The sequence below is a fragment of the Sceloporus undulatus genome, chromosome 2, assembly GCF_019175285.1.
Source record: "Sceloporus undulatus isolate JIND9_A2432 ecotype Alabama chromosome 2, SceUnd_v1.1, whole genome shotgun sequence".
In the NCBI taxonomy this organism is placed as follows: Eukaryota; Metazoa; Chordata; class Lepidosauria; order Squamata; family Phrynosomatidae; genus Sceloporus; species Sceloporus undulatus.
In genome coordinates, this window is record NC_056523.1 from 252,589,990 (window position 1) to 252,613,289 (window position 23,300).

Genomic DNA, 23,300 nt, shown 5'->3' on the forward strand with positions numbered 1-23,300 from the left:
TATTATTATTATTATTATTATTATTATTATTATTATTATTATTATTATTATTATTATTATTATTGGTTCAGGAGGCCTGTCACCCTTTTCACATGACCATCTTAATGAAATATGAATACAGGACTTTCATAAAGGAGTACATATTTCTGCTTCCTGCCATACTAGGAATAAGGATAATACTCTGAAGTTGTTTGCCAACAGATCCCAGGCAGACTTAAATACTTAAATAACCTACTGATGGAATACAATGCCACAGCCATGTCATAATGGTCCTTAGCTTTGATGGTTTTTTAAAAATTTAAACAAATTGACTTATAAATGCGAGCCATGAGAAACAAATGAAACTTCCATGCTAAAAGGCATAGCTGATGGTGGGAATCAAAACAGGGCAATTATAATGTTTGTGCCTGATTCTAAAGTTCAAATATGGCTGGTTGCTTTGACTCCCACTTTTTTACCTGAACCTACAATTTCCCCCCATTTTTTCACATGTCAATAAATTCAAGAAATACACAAACTTGCTCTCACCATACGTTACTAAAGTTTAACTATGACTTTGTTGTTAATATGTGTAAAAATGGTTTGTGAATATATGTTTAATATGTGTTTGGAGCAATGGTAGTTGGTGCCCACTAGAGCTGCTGGGGCAGAGTAAAGGGTTACTAGAACTAGAACCAAATACATCTTCTAGTTCAATACACACACTCCTCCCATGCAAAATATTTTTGATTCCAACTCTTCCAATCTTCTGGCCAACACATTCAGTGGCCAGGCATGCTGGGGAAGTCTGTGAGATGTAATCCAAAAAGTAACATTTCCAAACACTGGTCTACATACATTAAATGATCAACTAAACTAAGTAACAGTACTGACACACTTTGCACTATACTGGTAGAAAAGACCACAGTTTTTTTTTAAGTGTAGCACAACTCAAGACCATTTCAGACATGATTAATTTCAGGTGAAAAGCCTGCCAAATACTGCTTTTGCCTCCTCGCATGATTTGAGGATTATAAATTCCTAACAAAGCCCATCTAAACTGGATCTTTCCTCAGAGGTAGCAAACAGACCAGCCCGATTACAGCTGATCCTTCATTTCTGTGAATGCCCTATTGGTTTTCAGAGAACCAGAGAGGGCTCCTGTTCTGATTCTTTTTGTTTGTTTGTTCCCAGAAAAGAGTTTATCTACAGAATGAAGAATGTCATGGCATAGAGGAAATCTCTATCCCAGGCTAATCCAAATGTTTATGGACTATTTGCAAATACAGATGACATAAGTCTGAGAAAGGCAAGAGGTCGAGTGATTAAATTCTGCTCACTGTATGGCAAGTCAGACCCCAAAGACAATACTCAGTGCAGAGAGCTCTGTTGCAAATGGAACAAAGTGTTCCAGAAAGTCACAGACAGAGCATTCAATGCTTTTGTCACAGATTTCCAATCAGGGATGGCAAGTCACTGAGAAGAATGAAGAGGGCCAGTGTAGTATAGTGGTTTGAGTGTTGGACTAGGACACTCTGAGACCAGGCTTCAAATCCCTACTCAACCATGGAAAACTACTAGGTGACCTTGGGCAAGTAATACTTTCTCAGCCTCAGAAGAAGGCAAGGCAAACCACCCCAAACAAATTCTGCCAAGAAAACCCTGTGACAGGTTTGCCGTGAGTCAGAAATGACTTGAAGGCACATAGCAACAACAAAGAACCAACAACAACAATAAACAATCTGGTGACTAAAGTCTTGTATCAGGTCAAACCCTCCCTCTCCCTCCCTCCCTCCCTCTCTCTATGCAACTGTTGTTCTGCATGGGGAAAATGAAAGAAAAGAGCCAAGCAGCTACCATGTACAATCTTCATTTTATGGTTCTGTGTTAAATTCATGAAAAAGGCACCTTTGTTATCCACTGTGGCTTTCCTTTATGTTAATGGGATTAAAGTTTTAAAGAAAAATGAAAAGATGAAACAAACATTCTCTCACAACTAGGAAAGCAGGGCCCACTTAAGACATTTTGCTATTTGAGATGGACCATCTAATGATGTCCATTCCCACAGTACCCAAAGTTACCCAATTTATTTTAGCACAAGGGCCTTTCTCAAGCTCTTTTGTCCCTTTGTGGCACAGAAACCTCAATAATAAAAAATCATAGTGCTACCATAGTGCTACTTTGCCAGTCTGAAAAGGCACCTTGATGTTCCTTTAAAGCAGAAGTAAGATTGGTGTAGTGAATTGAGATCTGGATTAAGACTCTGGGAGATTAGGGCTTGAATCTCTGCACATCCATGGAAATCCATTGGGCAAGTCATACTCTTTCAGCTGCTGAGGCTGAACAAATTTTGCCAAACAAACCTTAGAATAGGCTTGTCCTAAGGCAGAATTGAATTGAAACACCACCACCCTTCTAGAAGGATAAAAGAAAATGTTTCAGACTCAGAAGAGAACTAGAATTCCAGATTTGGTGAAAACCTAGATAAAGAGAAAAGCACAAGAGAAAATAAAACCCTGCAACCCAAGATCATTCAGCTGAACAAAGAATGTTGGAAGAAGCTATGAAATGGAAGGAGGAAACCCCCAGATGTACCAACCAGTGGAAAACATATCTTGCCTTTTCCCATCACAGCTTGAGACAGAATGTACAAAAATTCTAATGATTCTCCCATCCAGTCGCAGACCAGACTGGCTGTTTCATATGCCTTCAGGCCATCTTGGCTTCATCCTTCTGGCTTGGTCTGAAGATGAATGGCATGCAACAAGTGGCATTTATTAAATAAATGGAAACTTGAAGAAAAATATCGTAGCAGCAGTGAGCACAGTTTAAATGCATAGAGAAAGAGAAACCTGGAGACTAGAGAAGGAATGGGTAGAAGATAATCTGGTAAAATTCCAGATGCACAGATGGATGAAGAATTACAGAGAAGGCAAAACAGCAGAAAAAGATAAGAGAGAGTTGGAGAAAAAATGGGGAAGGAGAAATAGGCAAGATGGGCAAGAGTGTAGTTATGGGGGAGAGAGAAGGACATTGCTGCCGCCCCCCCCCCCTTTAAAAATTCTGTCTCCAAATGAAATTTTCCTTAAGTCCTCACCTCTCTAGCATTACAGAGAATGAGAGTCTGAAAGTGGTTCATATCTAGAATGCTTCTATTTGCTGTGTTGCATTCCCTTGGTAACTTTGCCTACCCTTTTTCTTTAGATGCTAAGTGGGCTAAGTGTTCTTAGTTTCTTGGTTTCTTAGATTATTTCTAAATGCTCAATCGAAGTTTTAAATTACTGTAATGCTGGAAATTTGAGGAGTGAAGGAAAATGTTATTGGTGGGACAGAATCTTATTTGTGGGGAATGTTCACATTTAGCTATGCTCCTGGATGGGGAGAACCCAAATGCACAACCATCAACAAAAGTAGGGAGGAAGGGAGCTGCAGCATGAATTTAGCTTGCTTCAGGCTCTCTTCCCCTCCAGGGGATTTTGATTCCAGCAGCTCCCACCGCTGCTCTAAGGTTCTCCCAAAGATTGTTGGCTAAGTGAAATGAAATCCAGTTCAGGAAGGGTTCCTGGTTGGAAGCAGAAAGGGGAAGAAGGAACAGGAAGATATTCCAGACTACAGAAGCTAGGTTTTCATAGGCAATGCACAGTTAAAGACAATTAAACACTCTTTTAAATGGAACAGGAGGTTACTCTGGAATCGGCTGGATTCTGCCAAAGATTCCAGCAAAACCAGGGCCATTGGAGGCTTTGAAATGCAGCAGAGAAAAAAAGTGCCCAATCACCTCTGTTTGTGTTGTTGTTGTGTGCCTCCAAGTTGTTTCTGACTTATGGTAACCTTATCATAGGTTTTTCTGGGACTGACTCAAGGTCTCCCAGCAGATTTCCATGCTAAGCAGGAAATCGACCTCTGATCTCCGGAGTTCTAGTCCTATACTCAAGCCACTTACACCATGCTGGCTCTACCAGTTACCTTATCAGCTGGTAATATTCCTCTCCTCTCCCTCTCCCTCTCTCTCACACACATTCATACAAATCACACATACATTTTTTAAAAAAATAAAATCACTTAAATGGTAAGGCAGAAGCAGAACAAGGCAGGAATTACTTGGCTGCTTCTAGTACCTTTCTCCCAGCAAGCCACTGGCATCAGGGCATGAAGAGTTCACCATCCTAGCCTCTGATCTTCCGTTCCAAGAGGGGTGCCATGTGAGTGCCAAATATGTCCTTTTGTGGCAGCAAATGGAGGGCAGCAACTGCTTGCCTTGCTGCCCTGCCTATATCCCTCTTTGCCTTTTCCAGAACTTCTGAGCATGAACACTGAGCATACATGCTGCTCAGAAGCTCCCAAGAAAGGGCCCTTTCAGAAATAAATATAACACATACAAAATGTCTAAGAGTCTGGGAAATTATTTTCTTATTGCACACATTGCCCACATTGCTTAGAGTTATTTCACATATTGCTTAGAGTAAAAATACTTTAAATATTTTTATTTTACTCTCCATTGTGGAGACTGGGTTGTGTGGGATTTTTTGCTGTGTGGTGTCCCTATAAGAGTCCAAGACAGGCTATTTCAGGTTTGGAGAACACCTGAATATTCTGCAGTCTCCATTAACAACAACTCAGAATATACATATACACATAATGAATGATGGCAGGAATACCAGCCAGCCTACATTCCAAACCAACACCCAAGGTTTTTTTCCTCTCTGTTCATAACAGTAGAGATGAAAACTTACACAAATTAAACACTGGAGACCTAATTAATATTTTAAAAACAGCTTAACAACGGAGCATGTAAATAATCTCTGTAGCATAGTTGGCTCCTAGCTATGTGAAGGGTGTGAGATCTCAGTTTAAGTCCTCCACCCAATCACCCCCGCCACCCTCAGGCTGCAAAATGTGTTGCCGGTATATAAACAGAATGATACAAAATTAATGGGCATGGTACCTGTACATATTAACTTTGACTGCTGCAATTTCATACCCTAATTCATGCCCTTGAAACTAAAAGAGAGATTTAATCACAATGCTAATTAGAGTCAATTATCAAACCGATTCCAAGAGGAAGAGAGACTGTTTCATTAACAAGCAATCTGTTACCCCACTCTACCCTATGTGGAAACCTCACTGAAGTACCTGAAAAAAATTCTTGTGAGGAAGAAAAGCTGGAACAATTACATAGTTCAAAATTAAAATTTTGGTTTATTAAGCACATATGCATTATTTTAGTGAAGCAAGAAGCATAGCTTGAAATGCTACTTTTTGGATTACAATTTCCAAAGTCCCCCAGCCAGCATGACTACCAGTAAAGTAACCTTTCCAAGCCCTGACAAGAATTAGCAAGCATAGTCATAGAACAATATTGTACACAGAGAGAGAGAACTAGTGGGAAGAATCAGATGCTATAGAAGGTGAAGGCCACTAGATGCAAAAGCAGTCAATGATCTCTACTAGTTTTTCCATGTACAAATCCATGTCAGGGAAGAGGCATTCCAACTCTGGGATCAAGAAGAGATTATTTTTAAAGATCTGAGGAGCAGAATGAATATAAATGTAAATGTGTGATATATTTCCAGATTGATGACTAGTAAGGATGATATGGATTTCACAGGTACATCTCAAGTTACTGCACCACTTCTTCAGCAGTAAAACAGATTTGATGTGGTAGTGCAAAGGATACACTGGACAAATTGCTATCAATAGTACAACATTAATCTTCTGGATTGAAAGAAGGTTCATTGACTCTATACATACTTCCATTTGACACAGTTTAAGATGTTTGCATTTACACTGACATCCATTTACTGCAGTAGAAAGGTATTATTTGGCTCAATATATATATATATATATATATATATATATATATATATATAGAGAGAGAGAGAGAGAGAGAGAGAGAGAGATTATGCAGTCTAACACATTTTTACACTTATGTTGAAGCACCCAATTTTAAAAAATGAAAAATGGGACTTTACTAACCTGCTTGTTATTGTTATGGTAAGCCTGAACAAAGCACTGTGTAAACACCTGCATTACACTCATTACTTCTGGTGCTCCATCAGTTTCCAGCAGTGCATTCCTAAGCAATGAAAAGTTTAATTATGACAGGTCAGATTATGAGTGTGCCAATCAAACAACCATTAATTGAGTGAATGAAGAAAAAAAACCCCACCCACAAATTGGAACTTTCTCCTCATGCCTTGAGCTGTGGCCTTAACACATCCAGCTATTATGCCAAATTGGTAAATGGAGAAAATGCTAACTTTCTGTTGCCTTTTCTTTTGAATATAAATACATAAATACCTTTCTAGACTATCATTGCTGTTACAACAAATCTAGTGTCAGTCTGACATCAAAAACATTATTTCTGGTAACTGCAAACCCTCCAGCTACAACTGTAAACACAATACCTGGTTATTAACATACTTAGTTTCTTGGATACAAAGTCTCATACAAACAGGTGATATGCAATTAACTGAACACTGAGGAAAGAATGGTGATGAGAAAAAAAGTGGAAAAGTTGTCTGGTTTCTGTTGTGATCTGCAGGAACAGAATATATTTGGATGGCATCCACAAATCTGTCACAAATTGCCAGGCAATTCCCCAGCTCTATTGCTATTTCTCCCAATATTTCGGTATTTCCTGCTTTAGCTAACATACTAATACTACAGACATACAATGGATATTAGTACTATGTGCACGCAGGATGATAAGTTTTAAGTGTGTTGAAGTATTTTTCTTCTCACCTCTCCCATCATAACTAATAATTTGTCCAGTCTTTTAATGCTTTCTTGGAGAAAACATATGTAATTCACCAAAGAGTTTTCAAAAGCTTTATAAGCACCTATCCTTCTCCACTGTCACAAACAGTTTACCTTTCTCTGAAAAAGCTGTTCATTTGCCCTCAGTTCCCATGTTGTTTTTTTATTCCAATGATGGACCAAAATCCAAAATGACACTGGTGGTAAAGTCAGGATTTTCACCCACACACAAAGAGCATGGAAGGTTGTGTGGCATTCACACATGCTTAGGGGACTTGTATGGAGTGTCTGCAACAGGAAATTACTGTGCCCAGCAGAGTGGATTCCACTCTTGCACAAGCACAGCAGAAGTCTAGCACTGGATACTGCCCCTGTGTGAAACAGAGCTTGAAAAAGCTACCCAGTCAACATGGCCAGTGGCCATGCTGGCTGGGAGATTCTGGAGATTACTACTATCCATGATAATTCAAAATTCAGCTGTTGTTTTTCCTCTACAAACTTTCTATCATTGACCCCCAACTTTTGAACTCTACAGTTTAAAGTGTTTTCCAAATAAAAGACAGTTGAATTCCTAAATGCACTCCTTCCTTGGACTGGAGATCTGTCTTCAGTTATAGATGATGGTTATTTTAATTTAAAACAGATACAACCAAGCAGTTTACATTCAGTACTTTTATCAGTGTGAAATCAGGACATGTACTTTAAAAATAAAAGCATAAAAGTAAGTAGATTCTGCATGAGAAAAGATTCTGTGAAAAAGACAACATGAAAAAAAAGATCTGTAGCCACCATGTGGCAAGTGGTGAACACTGCTTAGCATTATTTCAAAGCAGTGAAAAATTCTTACTCTCCAACTCCCCTATTAAAAAAAGCAAACAGAGCCACAATATTCAGCAGTATGAACAGTAACATAACTATCAAAGCCCTATCAAAAGGCACTAGTATTTTAGTTAGTCTTCCCAACTTTCTGAGATTCAACAGCATTCATAGGAGTTTACCATTTTTCACTACATATTGTAACATGTATTTTTATTAATGATAAAATCCAAATATTTACAAGATTGATAGGAACTGAAATGAAGCTACCATCATTAGTCTTTGCAACAGTTATAATGTCCTATGAAGAAGGCTCTTTTTTCTGAAAGAAAGGCAGAGCAACACAAAAAATTGTTCTGAAGGATTTTACAGATAGGAGTCTCATCTCCCAAGTAAGGTTAAAGTTGGATTCTGATGGAGGTGGTAAACGTGCTAATCAAAAGAATCAGCAACTACAATGTGAAGTTGTATACTAATAAAGCAGAGGGTTTTTTTTAACCTGGGCACACAACATTTTAAATAAACCTATTGAGTGACTACATATTTCAATCTTAATTTTCATTGTAATTTTTTTTTAATCTGTAGCGTATCTGATCAAGAACATAGGAGTGACCTTCAAGAGAGATATGGTTGTCAGGACACTAGCAGTGCCAAAGCAGTTATGATGGTGATGGTTTCAATCTTTATGTATTTAAAAGGGTCTGGGCCCAGTACTATTCATCATTTGATGCAATTACTTAAAAAGAAAAAATGAATGTTATCCAAAAATGGATTTTGGGAATCTTGTGCACCAAGGGGCAGTGCAATAACATAATAAAACATGCAGGTCCAGACATGTTTTCCCCACTATTAACCATAGAACAGCTTGCATTCAGTTCTGGCAACAGTGGGAGTTGGTGGGTGGACATGGTTCTCTGAATCACATTCTTCATATGGAGAAATTAAAGTTAAATCAGTCATGTCACAAGATATACCACCATATTTAAAAGTCAGAAAAGCTGGGGCACTCTTGCCAAGGGTCAAAACAAGAACTAAAATATCTGTTTAAATTGCTAATACAGTTGTTTTCTGTTCACTTGCAGTGGAACAATAAATCCCTCCCCCATAAATTGTAAGCAATCATACTTTAAAATTTCATCAATTGTTCTGAAGACAGCTGGATGGCATATAGCTCGGTCCTGTTGAAAATAATATGAGAACAAAAATGTTAGACAAAACTTGTAACAAATTCTTAAAGATACAAAATAGATAATGACATCAGGCATGCTGATTTAGCGTTACTGTATTCCTGATGTTGACTTAGCCCAGGAGCTAAAAGGTGCCCCTTTTCTCCCAAGATCAAGTGATTTAAAAGGAAAGTATTAGGCTGACAGTGACATGAAGTAAGCATGATTTATTAGAGAGCTACAAGAGCAAGTCAACAAGTAAGATGATTTATTTTATGCTATGTATACATATCCACAAAAATTCTAATAAGTAGTAGAATTTTCATGGATTTACACAAACCTATCAAGTATGGGAAGAAAAACTGTCCTATCCCCTAAGCACATGACCTTCTTACACTGGATGGGGAATTCTTAAGTAGGTTTCTTCATTAAGTTTTCCTCATTACATGGAGGCTTCTACTTACATTCAAACTAACATGCAGAGAAGTTCCCTTCAGACTCAGAGGGCAGAATTGGGAGGGGGGGGTTTGATGGGGGCAGAGCCAGTATACACAGTGCTGTATCCCTTATATACATTTGTACTATCTCATTTTGATGTAACACCTTATAACATCATCATCTATATTAGAGAGTTATTCTGCCTTTCTTCCATGCAGTTTAGAGTTAGCAGAGATGGCCATCAGGTAGACCTCTAGAAAAGCTCACAGAGACTTAAGAAAATGGAGGATGTGTTTCAGTGAGAATTTGTCTGATGCAACACCCTCAGTCTGCAGAAAGGACAGAAAAGAGGCCCACAGTTTGCAAGCCACAGATATAATTTGTTTGATGAAGAAAGAACACTGTGAGGTGGACATCTTGCAGGGCCCACTGGAAGGAAGATGAGACTATCAGCCAGTCCTCTAAATATTCAAAGACAGACTCCTTCAAGCCTTAGCTGAACTGCCACCATAGCAAGATGTTTTGTAAAGACCCTCGGGGCTGTAGTGAGGCTGAAGGAGAGGATGCAAAATTAGTAATCCTCCAGCTCAATAAAGACTTCCACAGAGGACCCACTTATCTGTAGTGATAACATCCCAACTGTTAAAGAAGGGTATTGACCAGTCATGAAATGGAACGCGAGGTTGGTAGCTGCTTAGAGAAGGGAGGAGTCAAAAACATTGGCCTGTTACAGACTGCCAAAATAAAGCTGCTTCAGGACTTTTTGGAGGTATGCTATTTAAATGATGTATGCATCCTAAGAATCTGGAAGCTGCACCAAAAGCTGCACTCTGGTGCTTAGGAATGGAGTGTGGCTTTGGTGAGACCTCCGGACTCTTAGGACCCATGCATCATTTAAATAGCATACTTCCAAAGAGACCTGAAGTAGCTTTATTTTGGCAGTCTGTAACAGGCCAATGTTTGGTCTCTAGGCAGAAGAGCTCTGACTGACCATAAGAAAGTCAGGGAAAGGAAGATCCTTGAAAGGGAGTTCTGGAATGCTGACGCAATAGAGAACTGAGACTCCTTTAGATGGGAACAACATGAAGCAATATAACTTAGCCTTGAATTGTTGTGCAGGGCAGGACAGAGACCATATACGGCTTAATAGTCAACTTCATTTACTGGTTGTGCTCCAACTTCTCATCTATGGATGAGTGGAACATCCCTGCTTGTCAAATAAAAGGTCTTCAATCATGGACCCTGTATCATGGGGGGATGATGATGATGATGATGATTTTATTTCTTTCCTGCATCTCCTCAAGGCTCAAGGTGGGGTACAGTATGTTAAAATACAATGCCTGATTAAAAACATATAAACCCACAATTCAAATGCAATACTATAAAATCATTAAAATACACTCATAAGAGTTCACATCCCTCATCAGGCAGAGAAGTATGGGCATTCTTTGAAGGTCCAAATTGTGTTGCTTTGACAATAATTGAATTTGACTGTGGGTGCTTAAAGAGCACAGTATATAGACTTCTTTTGCACTTTGTCCAGATTTTTCAATCCTCCTTGAAGTAGAGGGAACCAAGCCCAGAGTCTTCCAAGAGTAGCACACCATCTTCCAAAGTCCCAGAAACATAGCTATAGCTGTTGGAGGAGTGTGTAGAGGCCTGATTCTCCTAAAGACTGGGCCTCCAAGAGGCAGTTCAATTCCTTGATTTGAAGATCTAGAGCCTTCTCCTGTAGTCAGCCCTGTACACTCATGTCCTCTGGGAAACATTTGCTCCATCTGACCAGGACTAGACTGGCAACAGTTTCCCAGAGGATTTTTTCATCTGCTGCTTCCAGACTGTAGAATGACCTGCTGGAAGAGATATAACAGCTGAAAGCGCTGACGACATTTAAAACAACATTAAAGACACATCTCTTCCAGCAGGCCCACCCAGTCAGTTTTAAAACATGACTATTTAATTTCCATATTTTAAAAAATGTACTCATATCAGTGTACTTCAATGTTTTATAGTATTTTATTTTAACTGCTGGTTTTATGTGTTTTCGTTTTAATTGTGTTTTGTATTATAATATGCTGTCCCTACCTGGAGCCTTGAGGAGAGGCAATAAATTAGTAGTAGTAGTAGTAGTAGTAGTAGTATGGTTGTTGTTGTTTTTTAAATACTAGCTTTAGGAGGAAAGATGTGTTAATGCACTTCCAGAAAGTCTTTACAGCCAGTTGGAGCTCTGAGAGGGGAGAAATACTTCAACTAACCTTCAAGTTAAAAAATAATAATAATCCTACCTTATGTGCTCAAAATATAAGCCAAAAAGGTAAAATCTATGTAGCAAACCAAGCTTCACAGTGAATAATGTGTAGATTAGGATATATGCTGCATACTTTTTGCAGCATTCTCACCGAACAAAAAGCGGGGAATGAGAAGGGACCCATTAGTCTAAACAACTTCTCATTTTTCCTTAGATGTCACTATCATATTGAAAGGATTAAATCGCACCTCATTTTCATGCTGCACTCCTCAATTTTTTGCCATATAGTTGCATTTAAATTGTCGTATTAAATGTATGCCACCTAGTGTTCATGAGTATTCACAGATGACTCTCTCTCATATATTTGTGAAGAACAACTTACAGCTTGTTGCAGTCTGTCATCTGCAAATTCCTATGGTTTTAAAGAGAACTGGCTGGATGTAAAATGACAAGAAGGAAAGAAGGTATACAGTGCCTTTCTTATAGTGTTAATTGTCCAAATCAGCAGTACTCAGTCTATGGAATATTCATCTTGATAGAATGCAACAAAGGGGGAGGGAAGGTGAGTTGATTTTCAGCTCACTGAGGTTAACAATTTTATCATTAACACGGCATGGGATTTTATATCCAGTGTGACCATGAGTGAGTCACTATGTTTCAAACTGATCTATCTCAGAGAGTTCTGATGCTAAGACACCATTCTGAGAATCTGGAGGTAGAGGGGATACCGATGTAAATTGTCAAGATCATGCCCATTTCAAACATTTTACTGCTTGAAGACTCTACAAGAGCAGATGCATTTTCAGACCTGAAGCCAATAATTTGGAATATAAATCACTAACGAGTGATTATGAGGCAAGTACAGAGACCATACCGTGCCCCTGTTAAAACAGCTCCACTGGCTGCCAGTTTGTTTCTGGACAAAATTCAAAGTGCTGGTTATGATCTGTAAAGCCCTATATGGCTCAGGCCCAGGCTGACAGACTGTATCTCCCTGAATGAGCAAAAGAGGCCATTCTCTCAGTCCCACAATCACAGTTGTTGGGGATGCAAGAGAGGGCCTTATCAATGGCTGCCCCTAAACTCTGAAATGGCCCCTTCCTTGTTTTCCTTCCGTCAACAGACTTAAGACATTTTTATTCAGACAGGCTTTTAAATGAGAAAGTTTTTAAAGTACAGGCTAGGGGGGTGTTGTACTGTTTTAACTGATCTGTTTCAAGAGCTTTTAAAATCTTTTAAATTATATATATTTTTATTGAAGTGCAATTAGTTTTAATACTCTAAATAGTTTAATTCTATTTTAATACGCTCTTTTTTGCATGTTTTTAATTACCGTATATACTTGACTATAAGTCAACCTCATGTATAAGTTGAGGGCAGGTTTTTGGGCCAAAATTACAAATTCTGAAATGACCCATGGATAAGTCAAGGATAAAACCTAGGGGCATGAACCAAAGGATTTAAAGGATGAAGCAAAGGAAAACAATGCAAAAGAACTTACAAAATTCCAGCAGGCATAACTGTATTAACACTAAAGGCTGGATGGATGAGAGAATAGAGGGGAGGGGTCAGTACTTCCAGGGCAGATATGCTATTGCCTTTCACCAGGGGATGGTTCCTCTTTAAACAGGAGTTAAAATACAGTACTTACACTGACCCGTGGATAAGTTGACTTAGGCACGGTACAGACCGCCCAAAAAGGGCAGGCTGTCAGCGGCCTAATTTCCTCCGGAGGGAAGCCACAGCTGCCAAACCGCACGGCTTCCCTCTGGAGGAAAAATGGGTTCTTTTTGAGCTGCAGAGAGGATCATTACATAAGCACTGCGCAGCAACGTGCAGCACTTACATAACAATGGTGGCACCTGTGTACACAGGGCACCGCCATTGTTACGCCACCCGTACGTAATAGGGTTAGGGACCATGCAGTTGCTGTGTGGTCCCTAACCCTAAAATGGGTGCCGGTATGCTGCTTGTTGGTGGTATGTACCGTGCCTTAGGTTTTTTGTGTCAGTTTTTTGACTAAACTTTTTAGACTTATACATGAGTATACAGCAGGGGTAGGCAACCTTTTTGAGCCAGGGGCCGGGTTGCTGTCCCTCAGACAACTGGGGGGGCCGAAGCCAAAAAATAAATAATTAAATAATTTTAAGGGATTTCCGGTTGTAAGGCGGAGCGAACGGACGCACCTGAGAAGGCTCAGGGCAGCGTTCCGCGGGACGCGGTGTCGGGGCCGACCAGCGGCCGGCCAAATCTTTCCTGGAAAAGGGAAAGCCAGACAGGGTTCTACCAATATACCCCCTAGCATAGAAGGATTGAGAGCTCAGCTCAACGGAGCTCCCTTCCTATTGCCGGGGGTCGTTAAGAGGAGCTGCCGCGGCCGCGTCCCTGCTGCGTTTTAAACGCAAAGCAAAGCCTACAATTCACCTTTTAAGCTTGTTTGCGAAGGCTGAATTCTGAAGCATTGGAGGAGATTTTGGGACAACTTGTTGGTAATTACCAGAATTAACACTTCTACATTTGAGGAAGAATAATCTATAGAATTTATGTGGACCTTAAAGAGTTGCTCTGGAGTTTAGGAAAATACCGTTTGGAGGTTCGTTTTTACAAGAGGCTCCGTTTTTGTCTTTCTATACTGCACAGTCAAGGAATATACAAACTCCTTTCTTGTTGTTCGTAGGAGGATGAAACAAATCTGTTATAATTTATAGTTTATAAATCATAAACTGTTACTCACAATCTTCCCAAGGACTTCTAACGCTCAGCTGAGCTTGAATGCTAATTAATTCGAAGTGGCTTCTAACAGCTGCGTGGATCTTATTAGAGTTTGGTCTGTGTTTGCTTGTTCCTGGCGAGAACATTAAGATTGTATTTGGTGTTCTGAGTGCAGTAATCAGGACAATTTGTTTGAAGAAACCATAAATGGACCCTAAAAAGAAAGGTCAGGCTGCAAAACCGCCTGCTTCTTTGCATGCGAGGAGACCATCTATAGAGCAGTTTCAGCAAGTAGGAGAAGGCACTGCTATTAATCCGAATCCAATGGAGGATCTTAAGAAAATGATATTGGACTTAGGTGAAAAAGTGGCATCCCTTTCAACAGAAATGACTTCATTTAAAGCTGAAATTCGGGCTGAATTAAGATCAGACTTTAAAGAAATGAGAAAATCTATGGATAAATCAACTGCAGAGTTATCTAGAATTAAATCCAAATTGGATGCTCTTGAACAGAACTTTAAAACACAAGAGGAAAAAATAATAGAAATAAGTACCACCAAAGATATCAAATTGAAGAGAATCTAAAGTGGGAATGCAAGGCCAGGGAGAAATCGATTAAAATTAGAGGGCTAAGGGAGACAGAAGGTGAGGACTTAATGGAATCATTGGTTCCAAAGCTGGCTGATTTCTTACAATGTGATGTACAGTTCTTCTCCTTTGGGATAGATCGTATCTTCAGATTGAATTCAGCGATTGCTAAGCAGAAAAAGGTCCCTAGGGATGTGATTATAATTTTCTTGAAAAAACTTTCTAGAGACCTATTGCTGAAGAAGACTAATGAGACACCTTTAATTATAGATGGTCAAACTCTTCATGTCTTTAAGGACATCCCCTCAAAAGTTTTGAGATTGAGGAAGGACTACTTCTTTTTGACTACACATCTTAGGAAAATGAGTATTTCGTATAGGTGGTTATTCCCGGAAGGGCTTGTTTTTTGGTTTTAAAAAAAAAGACATGAAATAAGATCTATTGAAGATGCTAGAACTATAATGCAATCCCTCTTTAAGAATCAGAAGAAGAACAGTAACCAAGAAACGGGAAACCTGGTATCTGTATCAAAAGATACCAAACCTTCAATGGACTATAACTTAAGATTCCCAAGACGAAAACCGAGATCTGAATCCGTCTGTAAGGATACAACTGTGTCAAGACTCAACACTATAGTTTCGCCTCGAGAAAAGGTGGAAGGTAATGATGACTTAACCTCGGACTCAGACGGCAGTGAAGATGAATTATTGAACCAAGCAAAGGAGGATGAAAACTTTAAATTGGATAAGGCCACAACTTCACCCCTTGTAGATCCGCTACCAGTAATGATTGATCCAGACTGTGTAGTATTGGACTCCACCCCCGCTCCTGCCTCACCCCATGGATCGGAAAATTAAGGTGGTAACATGGAATGTAAAAGGTATAAATCGAATTGTTAAGAGAAATAGAATCTTTCAGTATTTAGATAAATTAAAATGTGACGTGGTATGTTTACAAGAAACCCATGTTCGGAAATTAGATGTCCATTATTTAAAAAATTTTAAACTTGGGCAACATTATGTGTCAGCAAATGATAAAAGGAAAAAAGGGGTTGTTTTGTATCTCAACAATAAATATGATGCTGTAGAAGTCTTGAATGATAACAATGGGCATTATATCGGCATCATTGCTAATATTATGGACCAAAAAATATTAATCTTGGGAATATATGCCCCAATAGATAATAAGGATAGTTTTTTTCAAAAACTTTCAACTAAACTTAAAGACATTTCCTTTGATACAGCGATGTTTATGGGGGACTGGAATGGGGTGTGGTCACCTTTGATAGACAGGTCATCTGAAAAGAAAATTAAACCTAAACAGGGCAGACTGCCTAAGAGTTTTTTTGAGTTAGTTGAACTTTGTGCTCTATGTGATGTTTGGAGACTAAAGAATCCTAGCGCTAAAGATTTTTCCTTTTATTCCTTCTCTCAAAAATCATGGGCTAGACTTGACATGATCTTGACTTCATTTAACTTATGTGCAAACGTAATTGATATTGATATGTTGCCTAATTTCACATCAGATCATAAACCTGTGACGATGACAATGAGAATAGGTACAGGGAAGTATAATTGGAGGCTTAATAATATTTTACTGAATGACGAAAAAATAAAATTAGAGGCGAAAGAAGTCTTAAAAAACTACTTCAAGGAAAACTTAAATAGTGATGCTTCCTTAAAGAATATCTGGGATGCCTCAAAGGCAGTAATTCGTGGTTTTTTTATTTAAAAAGGGGCACAATTAAAGAAAAATAAAAACAAGAAGTTAGTGGAATTACAAAATCAATTGAAAGTAAAAGATAGAGAACTACTGAGAGACAGTGGCAACCCCAAAATTTTACAAGAAATAAGATTGATCCAAACGCAAATTTCCCTGCTATTAACCAACCAGGTAAATAAAAAACTCAAATTTGTTAAGCAAAAATTTTTTTTATTCGGCCAACAAACCTGGAAAATTTTTGGCTCATAAATTAAGGCAGGAGCTGAAAAAAAGAACTATTGTAAAACTAAAATATAAGGATATAATATATTATAAACAAAAAGAAATTGAAAATGCTTTTATTAGATTTTATGTAAATTTATTTAAAACCGATGCTATTTCAGTCGAAGCAATAAACAACTATTTAGACCAAAGAAGCATCCGCTTGCTTGATAAATCACAAGTGGATTTGATAAATCAAAACTTTTCGGTGCAGGAGGTGCTCAGTGCGATACAGGCATCAAAATCAGAAAGGCCGCTGGACCGGACGGATTTCCAGCGGAATATTATAAAGTGTTTGCTGATGAATTGATAAATCCTTTGGTCATGGTGATGAATCATGTCGAGAAAGAGCAGATGCCAGATTCTTGGAGGTGCTCTAGCACAGTGTTAATCCCTAAAACTGAGGCTGACATTTCAGAACCTAAAAATTTTCGTCCTATAGCTTTGCTTAATACAGATTATAAGCTATTTACGGCTATTCTGGCAACAAGACTTAAAACAGTGTTAAAAAGCTATATTAGCCCTGATCAATCAGGTTTTTTACCAGGGAGACATATGAAAAATAATGTGAGATTTATGTTGAACTTGGTGGAATACCATGAAAAAAGATGTGGCAAGCAATTAGCCTTATTATTTATTGACTTTGAAAAAGCCTTCGATCGTTTAAATTGGAAATTTCTGAAGGAAGTATGTGGAAGAGTAGGTTTTGGAACTAGATTTGCCTCCTGGCTAGACCAAATCTATTCTAAACAGACAAATCTATTATAAACGGGCATTGCAGTAGAGCCATTGGTATCTATAAAGGCACTAGACAAGGCTGCCCGCTTTCTCCACTCTTATTTATCCTATGTTTGGAAATATTAAACGATGAAATAAGACGAAATGAGTGTATTAGGGGTATTAAAATCAAAGGTGCTGACATGAAATTAAGAGCCTATGCGGACGACCTGGTCGTTTCTCTTTCCAACCCTATTGAAGACGTTGAGGAACTTAATAAATGCTTGGCTTCATTTGGTAATGTTTCAGGACTGACCATAAATAAGGACAAAACCGCGTTAATGACAATGAATTTATCCAAGTTGGATAAGGACAGATTACAGGAAAAATCTAGATATAAGATTGTGGAAAAGGCTAAATATTTGGGGATATGGATTTCCACAAAGAACACAGAACTTTTTAAAAATAATTATGGTATAACCTGGCAAAAAATTAAGATGGACCTACAACGTTGGAATAATATTGGTTTGTCATGGCTGGGCAAAGTGGCAGCTATAAAAATGATGGTGCTCCTGAGGATGATTTTTTTATTTCAAACAATTCCAATATTAACCAATGAAGCACCTTTTAAAATATAGAATCAAAATATAAGCAAATTCTTATGGAGTGGCAAAAAACCTAGGGTTCGTTTTCGCGCTATGCAGGATGAGATAGGACATGGTGGACTTGGGCTCCCAAATTTAAAGCTTTATTTTTATGCCTGTTGTATCGATTGGATGATACCTTGGTTTAAATTGGATGAAATAAGATTGTTAAATTTAGAAATGGCAGATAATGTGTATGGGATCCACGCATATTTATTTTACGATAAGATCTTGGTTAATCGTGCTTTTGCTGCCCATAATGTAAGGAAAACCCTCTATAGGGTCCGGACTAAATTTATAAATATAATTTATTCAAAGATCCCCTTTTGGGTGTCAATTAATGAAGCTTTCCATAGAAACGATGCAATTCTTGCTAATAGATGGGTAACATACAAAGATATTTTAGTTAAAGATAGTATTACTAAACAACTGGAAATGAAACCCTTAGAGGATTTGCTGGAGAAGGGCTTTCATATTAATTGGTTTTTATTCAGGCAGTTGAAAGAAAGATTTGTCCAGGATAAAAAAAAGGTGGGGATTAACCTTGATAGTTCAGACTTTGATAAAATCATTTTCGGCAAGACGGTGGGAAGAATCTCCAAAATATATAAGTTTTTATTAAAGTTAGATATGCATGCGGACTTGATTAAGCCCACAATGATAAAATGGGCACAGGATTTAGGAGAGAATATTCCACTTGAACAGTGGGAAAAAAATTGGAATACCAGATTGAAGTATACATCGTCCGTGGCTATCAAGGAGAATTACTATAAGATGCAATATAGATGGCATTTAACACCTTTGAAATTAGCCAAAATATATAAAAATAAGAACCCACTATGTTGGAAATGTAATACCACCCCTGGCTCTTACATTCATATGTGGTGGTTCTGTAACTATGCCAACAAATTCTGGAATGGGATTCACCAGTTAATTCAAGTAATTTTGGATGAAAATTTTTTGTTAGATCCCAAAATGTATCTGTTAAATATCGTACTGAATGTGGAATTAGAAAAGAAGTATGGGAAACTGCTGTTTTATATGATTTCAGCAGCCAGGATAATCTTTGCGTCCCATTGGAAAGATACGCAACATATATCACGGGAAGATTGGTGTATGAAGCTTTTGGAATATATGGAAATGGATAAACTTACCTGTCTTTTGAGAAACCTGGACTGGAATCAAACTAAAAAAGTATGGAACCCTCTTATGGTTTATATGAAAGGGGAGAATTTACTCTCGAATTTTGTTTGGTGACAGGAGAAACCCATTTCATGTACGATATCTTTTTATATATATATGTAATTAATGCTCAGAGACAACAGGTTAGGAATAACATATGTTTTATTTTACATATGGTTATGTTAGGCTTGTAAGAATCATTTATAATTATGGTGAGTAAACGTATTAGGAAATCAACCTGATATAAACATGTCCCTTCTTCTCTAGGAAATCAAAAATGTTATTGCTTTATATAATATTGATGGAAACGGCTCTATGTGTTTTGGATATTTTCTTTTTCCTTTTTCTTTTCTTTTTTCTGTCAATGTTGTTGTTCGATTTATTGTTGTTTGTTGTTTGTGTTTTTAAGAAAACTTTCAATAAAGATTTTTTTTTAAAAAAAAATTTTTAAATTTAAATAAATAAATAAACCAGGACAAATGTAGGACAAAATTTTTGAATGGTGGACACTTTTTTTAAAATAGTGGAGGACACGTGAAAAAAATTTGCTGATTTTAAAAAAAATGTTAATATAAATGCTTGTTTCTGAGGCTTCTATAGACAATTGCACCTGTGTGCAAGAGGCCAAAGGCCCCGGCGGCAATCGGCGGCAGGACTGGGCTGGGGCCGGTTACAAGGCCTTGCCAGGCTGCATCCGGCCTGTGGGCCGCAGGTTGCCTACCCCTGGTATACAGTATATTGTTCTTTTAAACTGTGAGTCACTTTTAGCCCCAATTTTGGAAGGAAAGCATGATATAGATTAAAAAAATAAATAGATTTCAACAGATTGCTGTCACATGGTTCTTTTTACATTTTTGTCTTGTATTTCTGTATCTCAGTTGCACTGTTTAGATTCTATGAAACGAATTTAAGCTGAACTGCCATTTAATCTCAAGTACTTATATACTCATTTTTAACTTGGAATGTTATGGTGATTGTTTACATGCTTAGAGGGCTCTTAATAGAAGACAGAAATCTTTTCAGCAATACAGTGTTAATGGAATCTAGATCAAAAGCAGCCTACAAGGAATCTGACAAATTTTACACAATTTGGCACAGATAAATTTCTATGTTGAACGCTGCACTGTGTATATTGCAAGTGAGTCAAAGATTTTGGCTCCCCTCTCTCCCAGTCCCAAGCTGTAAAGGCACACTGGTTTTGCTCTCAGCTAGAACTTAGCAATCAGGCTGTGAGGGAAAGAAAGACCAATATACTGAATTACTACCAGCAGCAACTGTTTCTGCCAATAGCAGATATGAGATTCTCTGAGACAGAGAAAAGAGCCCTTCCTCCATTTCCAACCCAGAAATCTTCAGTGCTACTACTTTTACAGGCAAACACCAGTTAACAAAGCTTCTGACAGCAGGGCTCCTTTTTACACAGTGTTTTTATGCCTGTCCAACCTCTTTTTTCTCCCCATACTCTGTCCAGATGGAAGGATTTTAGCAACACTGGTATTTAGAAGGATGGTGAAAGAGAGCTGAAGAATTACTGTATATACTCAAATATAAGGCAAGAAATTTATGCCCCAAAATGGACTCCAAAATCATGGGTTGACTTATATACGGTGCTATGTTATCTCTGGTCGTACAGAACAATTTGGGTCAATGTTGGGCTTCCTAACATCAAAGAAGCAGAGATCAAGGGTTTGAATTTTTTACTCAGTTCAGATCAAAAGCTATGGACAGTGAGTGTTTCAAGTGTGGCTGTGTATAGCCAGGGCTTTCCATTCTTTATGACACCATGTAAACACTTCTATGATGCTGTGAGTTGCGCAGGTGTTACTGTACAGAATCAGTCCATGAAGATCAGGGGATTTTGCAGAATATTTCTCCATTCATGCATTCATCACTGTGGTAAATTACAAGTATGTCTAAAAGATTCGTACAACAGCTTGTTGACAATAGCCAAAATATAGTCTCACCCTCCCATATGCAGTTCACACAAGACATTTCTGCAAGTCTTTGGTAAGGTGAATCTACCACTCCATTTTAAGGGAACAACTTTAGCTGTCTTAAAAAAGAACTAGTGTTACCAATTCCTGAAAAGCAAAATAATATTTATAGAGGTTATTTCACTATGTGCAACCTGTATAACACTTATCTTTTGTTTTTATACTTCCTAGTAACTATAGACTTTCCATTACCAATTTCATTTTTTCCCAAGGGATGGAAACATAAGTAACAGCACACCATATAAACTAGAAGTTACTAGACCATCACACTTTAATTACATTTGGAGCCCTAATACAACAGTGTTGGATATCATATTTCTTGCATAAAAAAGGACAGCCGTCTCTTACTAGCAAGACTAAACCTGAAAAGTTGCTGCTCTGTATACTCCTAAGTGTTGTACGCTAGAGAATGCCAATGTACAGCACGGTGCTAAGTCACTCAGGCAAACAACTGATGAAGACATACATTTCATACCATCAGATATTGTTCTAGTAATTGTTCTAATAATTTAATTTCACATTAAATTATTTTAGCCTAAATTGGGGGTTTATTACTAGATATTGTTTTTTATTCTGAAAATGCTCTTGCTCTCTGGATATACAACACAACCTCAAATGACTTCTTCCTATAACACTGAAATCTTCCTTTTTTCCCTTAGCAGATTAATGACTGGTTTACCAGATTTTGTAGCATTTAGTAATCTCTCTGTGAAAATCAGACATAAAAGCGCTTGGAACTGGGAAAATCTCTCAACTGATTATGAAACTGGTGTAATCTTCCTTCTTACTGGAAGAGGGGACATTAGGGGAAGCACACTACAATGGCTATTAACTGGGAGTAACTAGAAAAAAAAGAAGCTATCAGTCTTAGCCACTGAAAGTTAGTTTTAAAACAAAAAACAGAAGAATGTTCTTCATTAATGCAAATTATATAATGCTTTTTAGAAACACAATTGCATTCCCAATTTAAAGCATGCCAATTACAGATTTCATTTATTTGTTTAATCTTTACCCTGTCATTCTTCCACTACAGAACTCAATGTGGCCATTTGCTTTCTTGCATGGTTGGAATCTAGTTGGTTTGTCTCAACTAGTATAGATCCACTGATTATTGAATGGTGAGCCAACATATAGGTAAATCCTACTGATTCAGTGGGTCTACTCTAGTAAGGAATAAGAACAGGACTTGTGTACCACTGTCTGCTTCTTCCTAAATTGATATGTCTTCTGCATTTGTGAACTACTGAAGAGGACTATACAGTAGTACAATAGGAAAGGCAACATCATATTGGTTTACTAATGCCAATGCACCAAACTTACCAGTAAGGAATCTTTTATCAGATATGCCATTTCTTGCATTGAACATGGCTGAATGGAGATTAAATTTTCAAACGTTTGGAGTACTGCTTTCTCCAGACTAGGAAGATGACGAAGCCACAACTGCAGCACAGCAGGTTCAGACAATGAAATCTGTTTCCTACATTAAAAAAGAAAAATGCTATTCTCTTCCATCAGAGTTATAAAGTAATTACATGTACTTCTGGAGTATAGCGAACAATATAAAGCACCTTCAAAATAAATCTATATATTTTACCTTTACACTGAGGATGTCTTTTTTGAGTGCTGCAACAATTGGTCTTCCCTTCCTCCCTCTGCAGTGCTCAAAGGTGCCTTACTGAAAAGCCTCTGAAACAGCCCCACATGGCCATTTTGAGCTTTGCAGTGAGAAGGCATGCTTGGAGAAGTGTCTGGCTATGTCCTTGTAGCTGGATGCAAAAAGATGACATCAGTGCTGAAATCCACAGGGTCCTTTGGGGGTTTCAGCACTACTGTAATCATTTCACATCTGCCTATGGGGACACAGGCAGATGCTTCTCTGATTCTGCCTGCTTGATGCAAAGCATGGAATGGTCATAAAGAGCAGCTCCAGGGTCTTTTCAGTAAATTGGAATGAGAAGGTATGTGGCTCAGTGCAATGCTCTGCATGCGGATATTTACACTACACTGAGAGGTTGTTGCATTGCAGTTCATTTACTTATTATATATGAATTACCAGCAAAGAACCGGTGGGGGA

The 23,300-nt window shown here is 38.1% G+C and overlaps 1 protein-coding gene across 2 annotated transcripts in view; it reads right to left on the minus strand.

Annotated features, from left to right (window-relative positions):
* FANCC (FA complementation group C) overlaps positions 1 to 23,300 on the minus strand; it is an 83,204-nt gene that overhangs the window by 9,096 nt on the left and 50,808 nt on the right. For both annotated transcript variants that reach the window (XM_042453711.1, XM_042453710.1), the window contains exons 8-10: positions 22,547 to 22,703; positions 8,680 to 8,732; positions 5,956 to 6,055 (exon numbers count right to left, since the gene is read on the minus strand). In XM_042453711.1, coding sequence (XP_042309645.1) covers positions 5,956 to 6,055; positions 8,680 to 8,732; positions 22,547 to 22,703 — 310 coding nt within the window. The remainder of the gene's footprint in view (positions 1 to 5,955; positions 6,056 to 8,679; positions 8,733 to 22,546; positions 22,704 to 23,300) is intronic.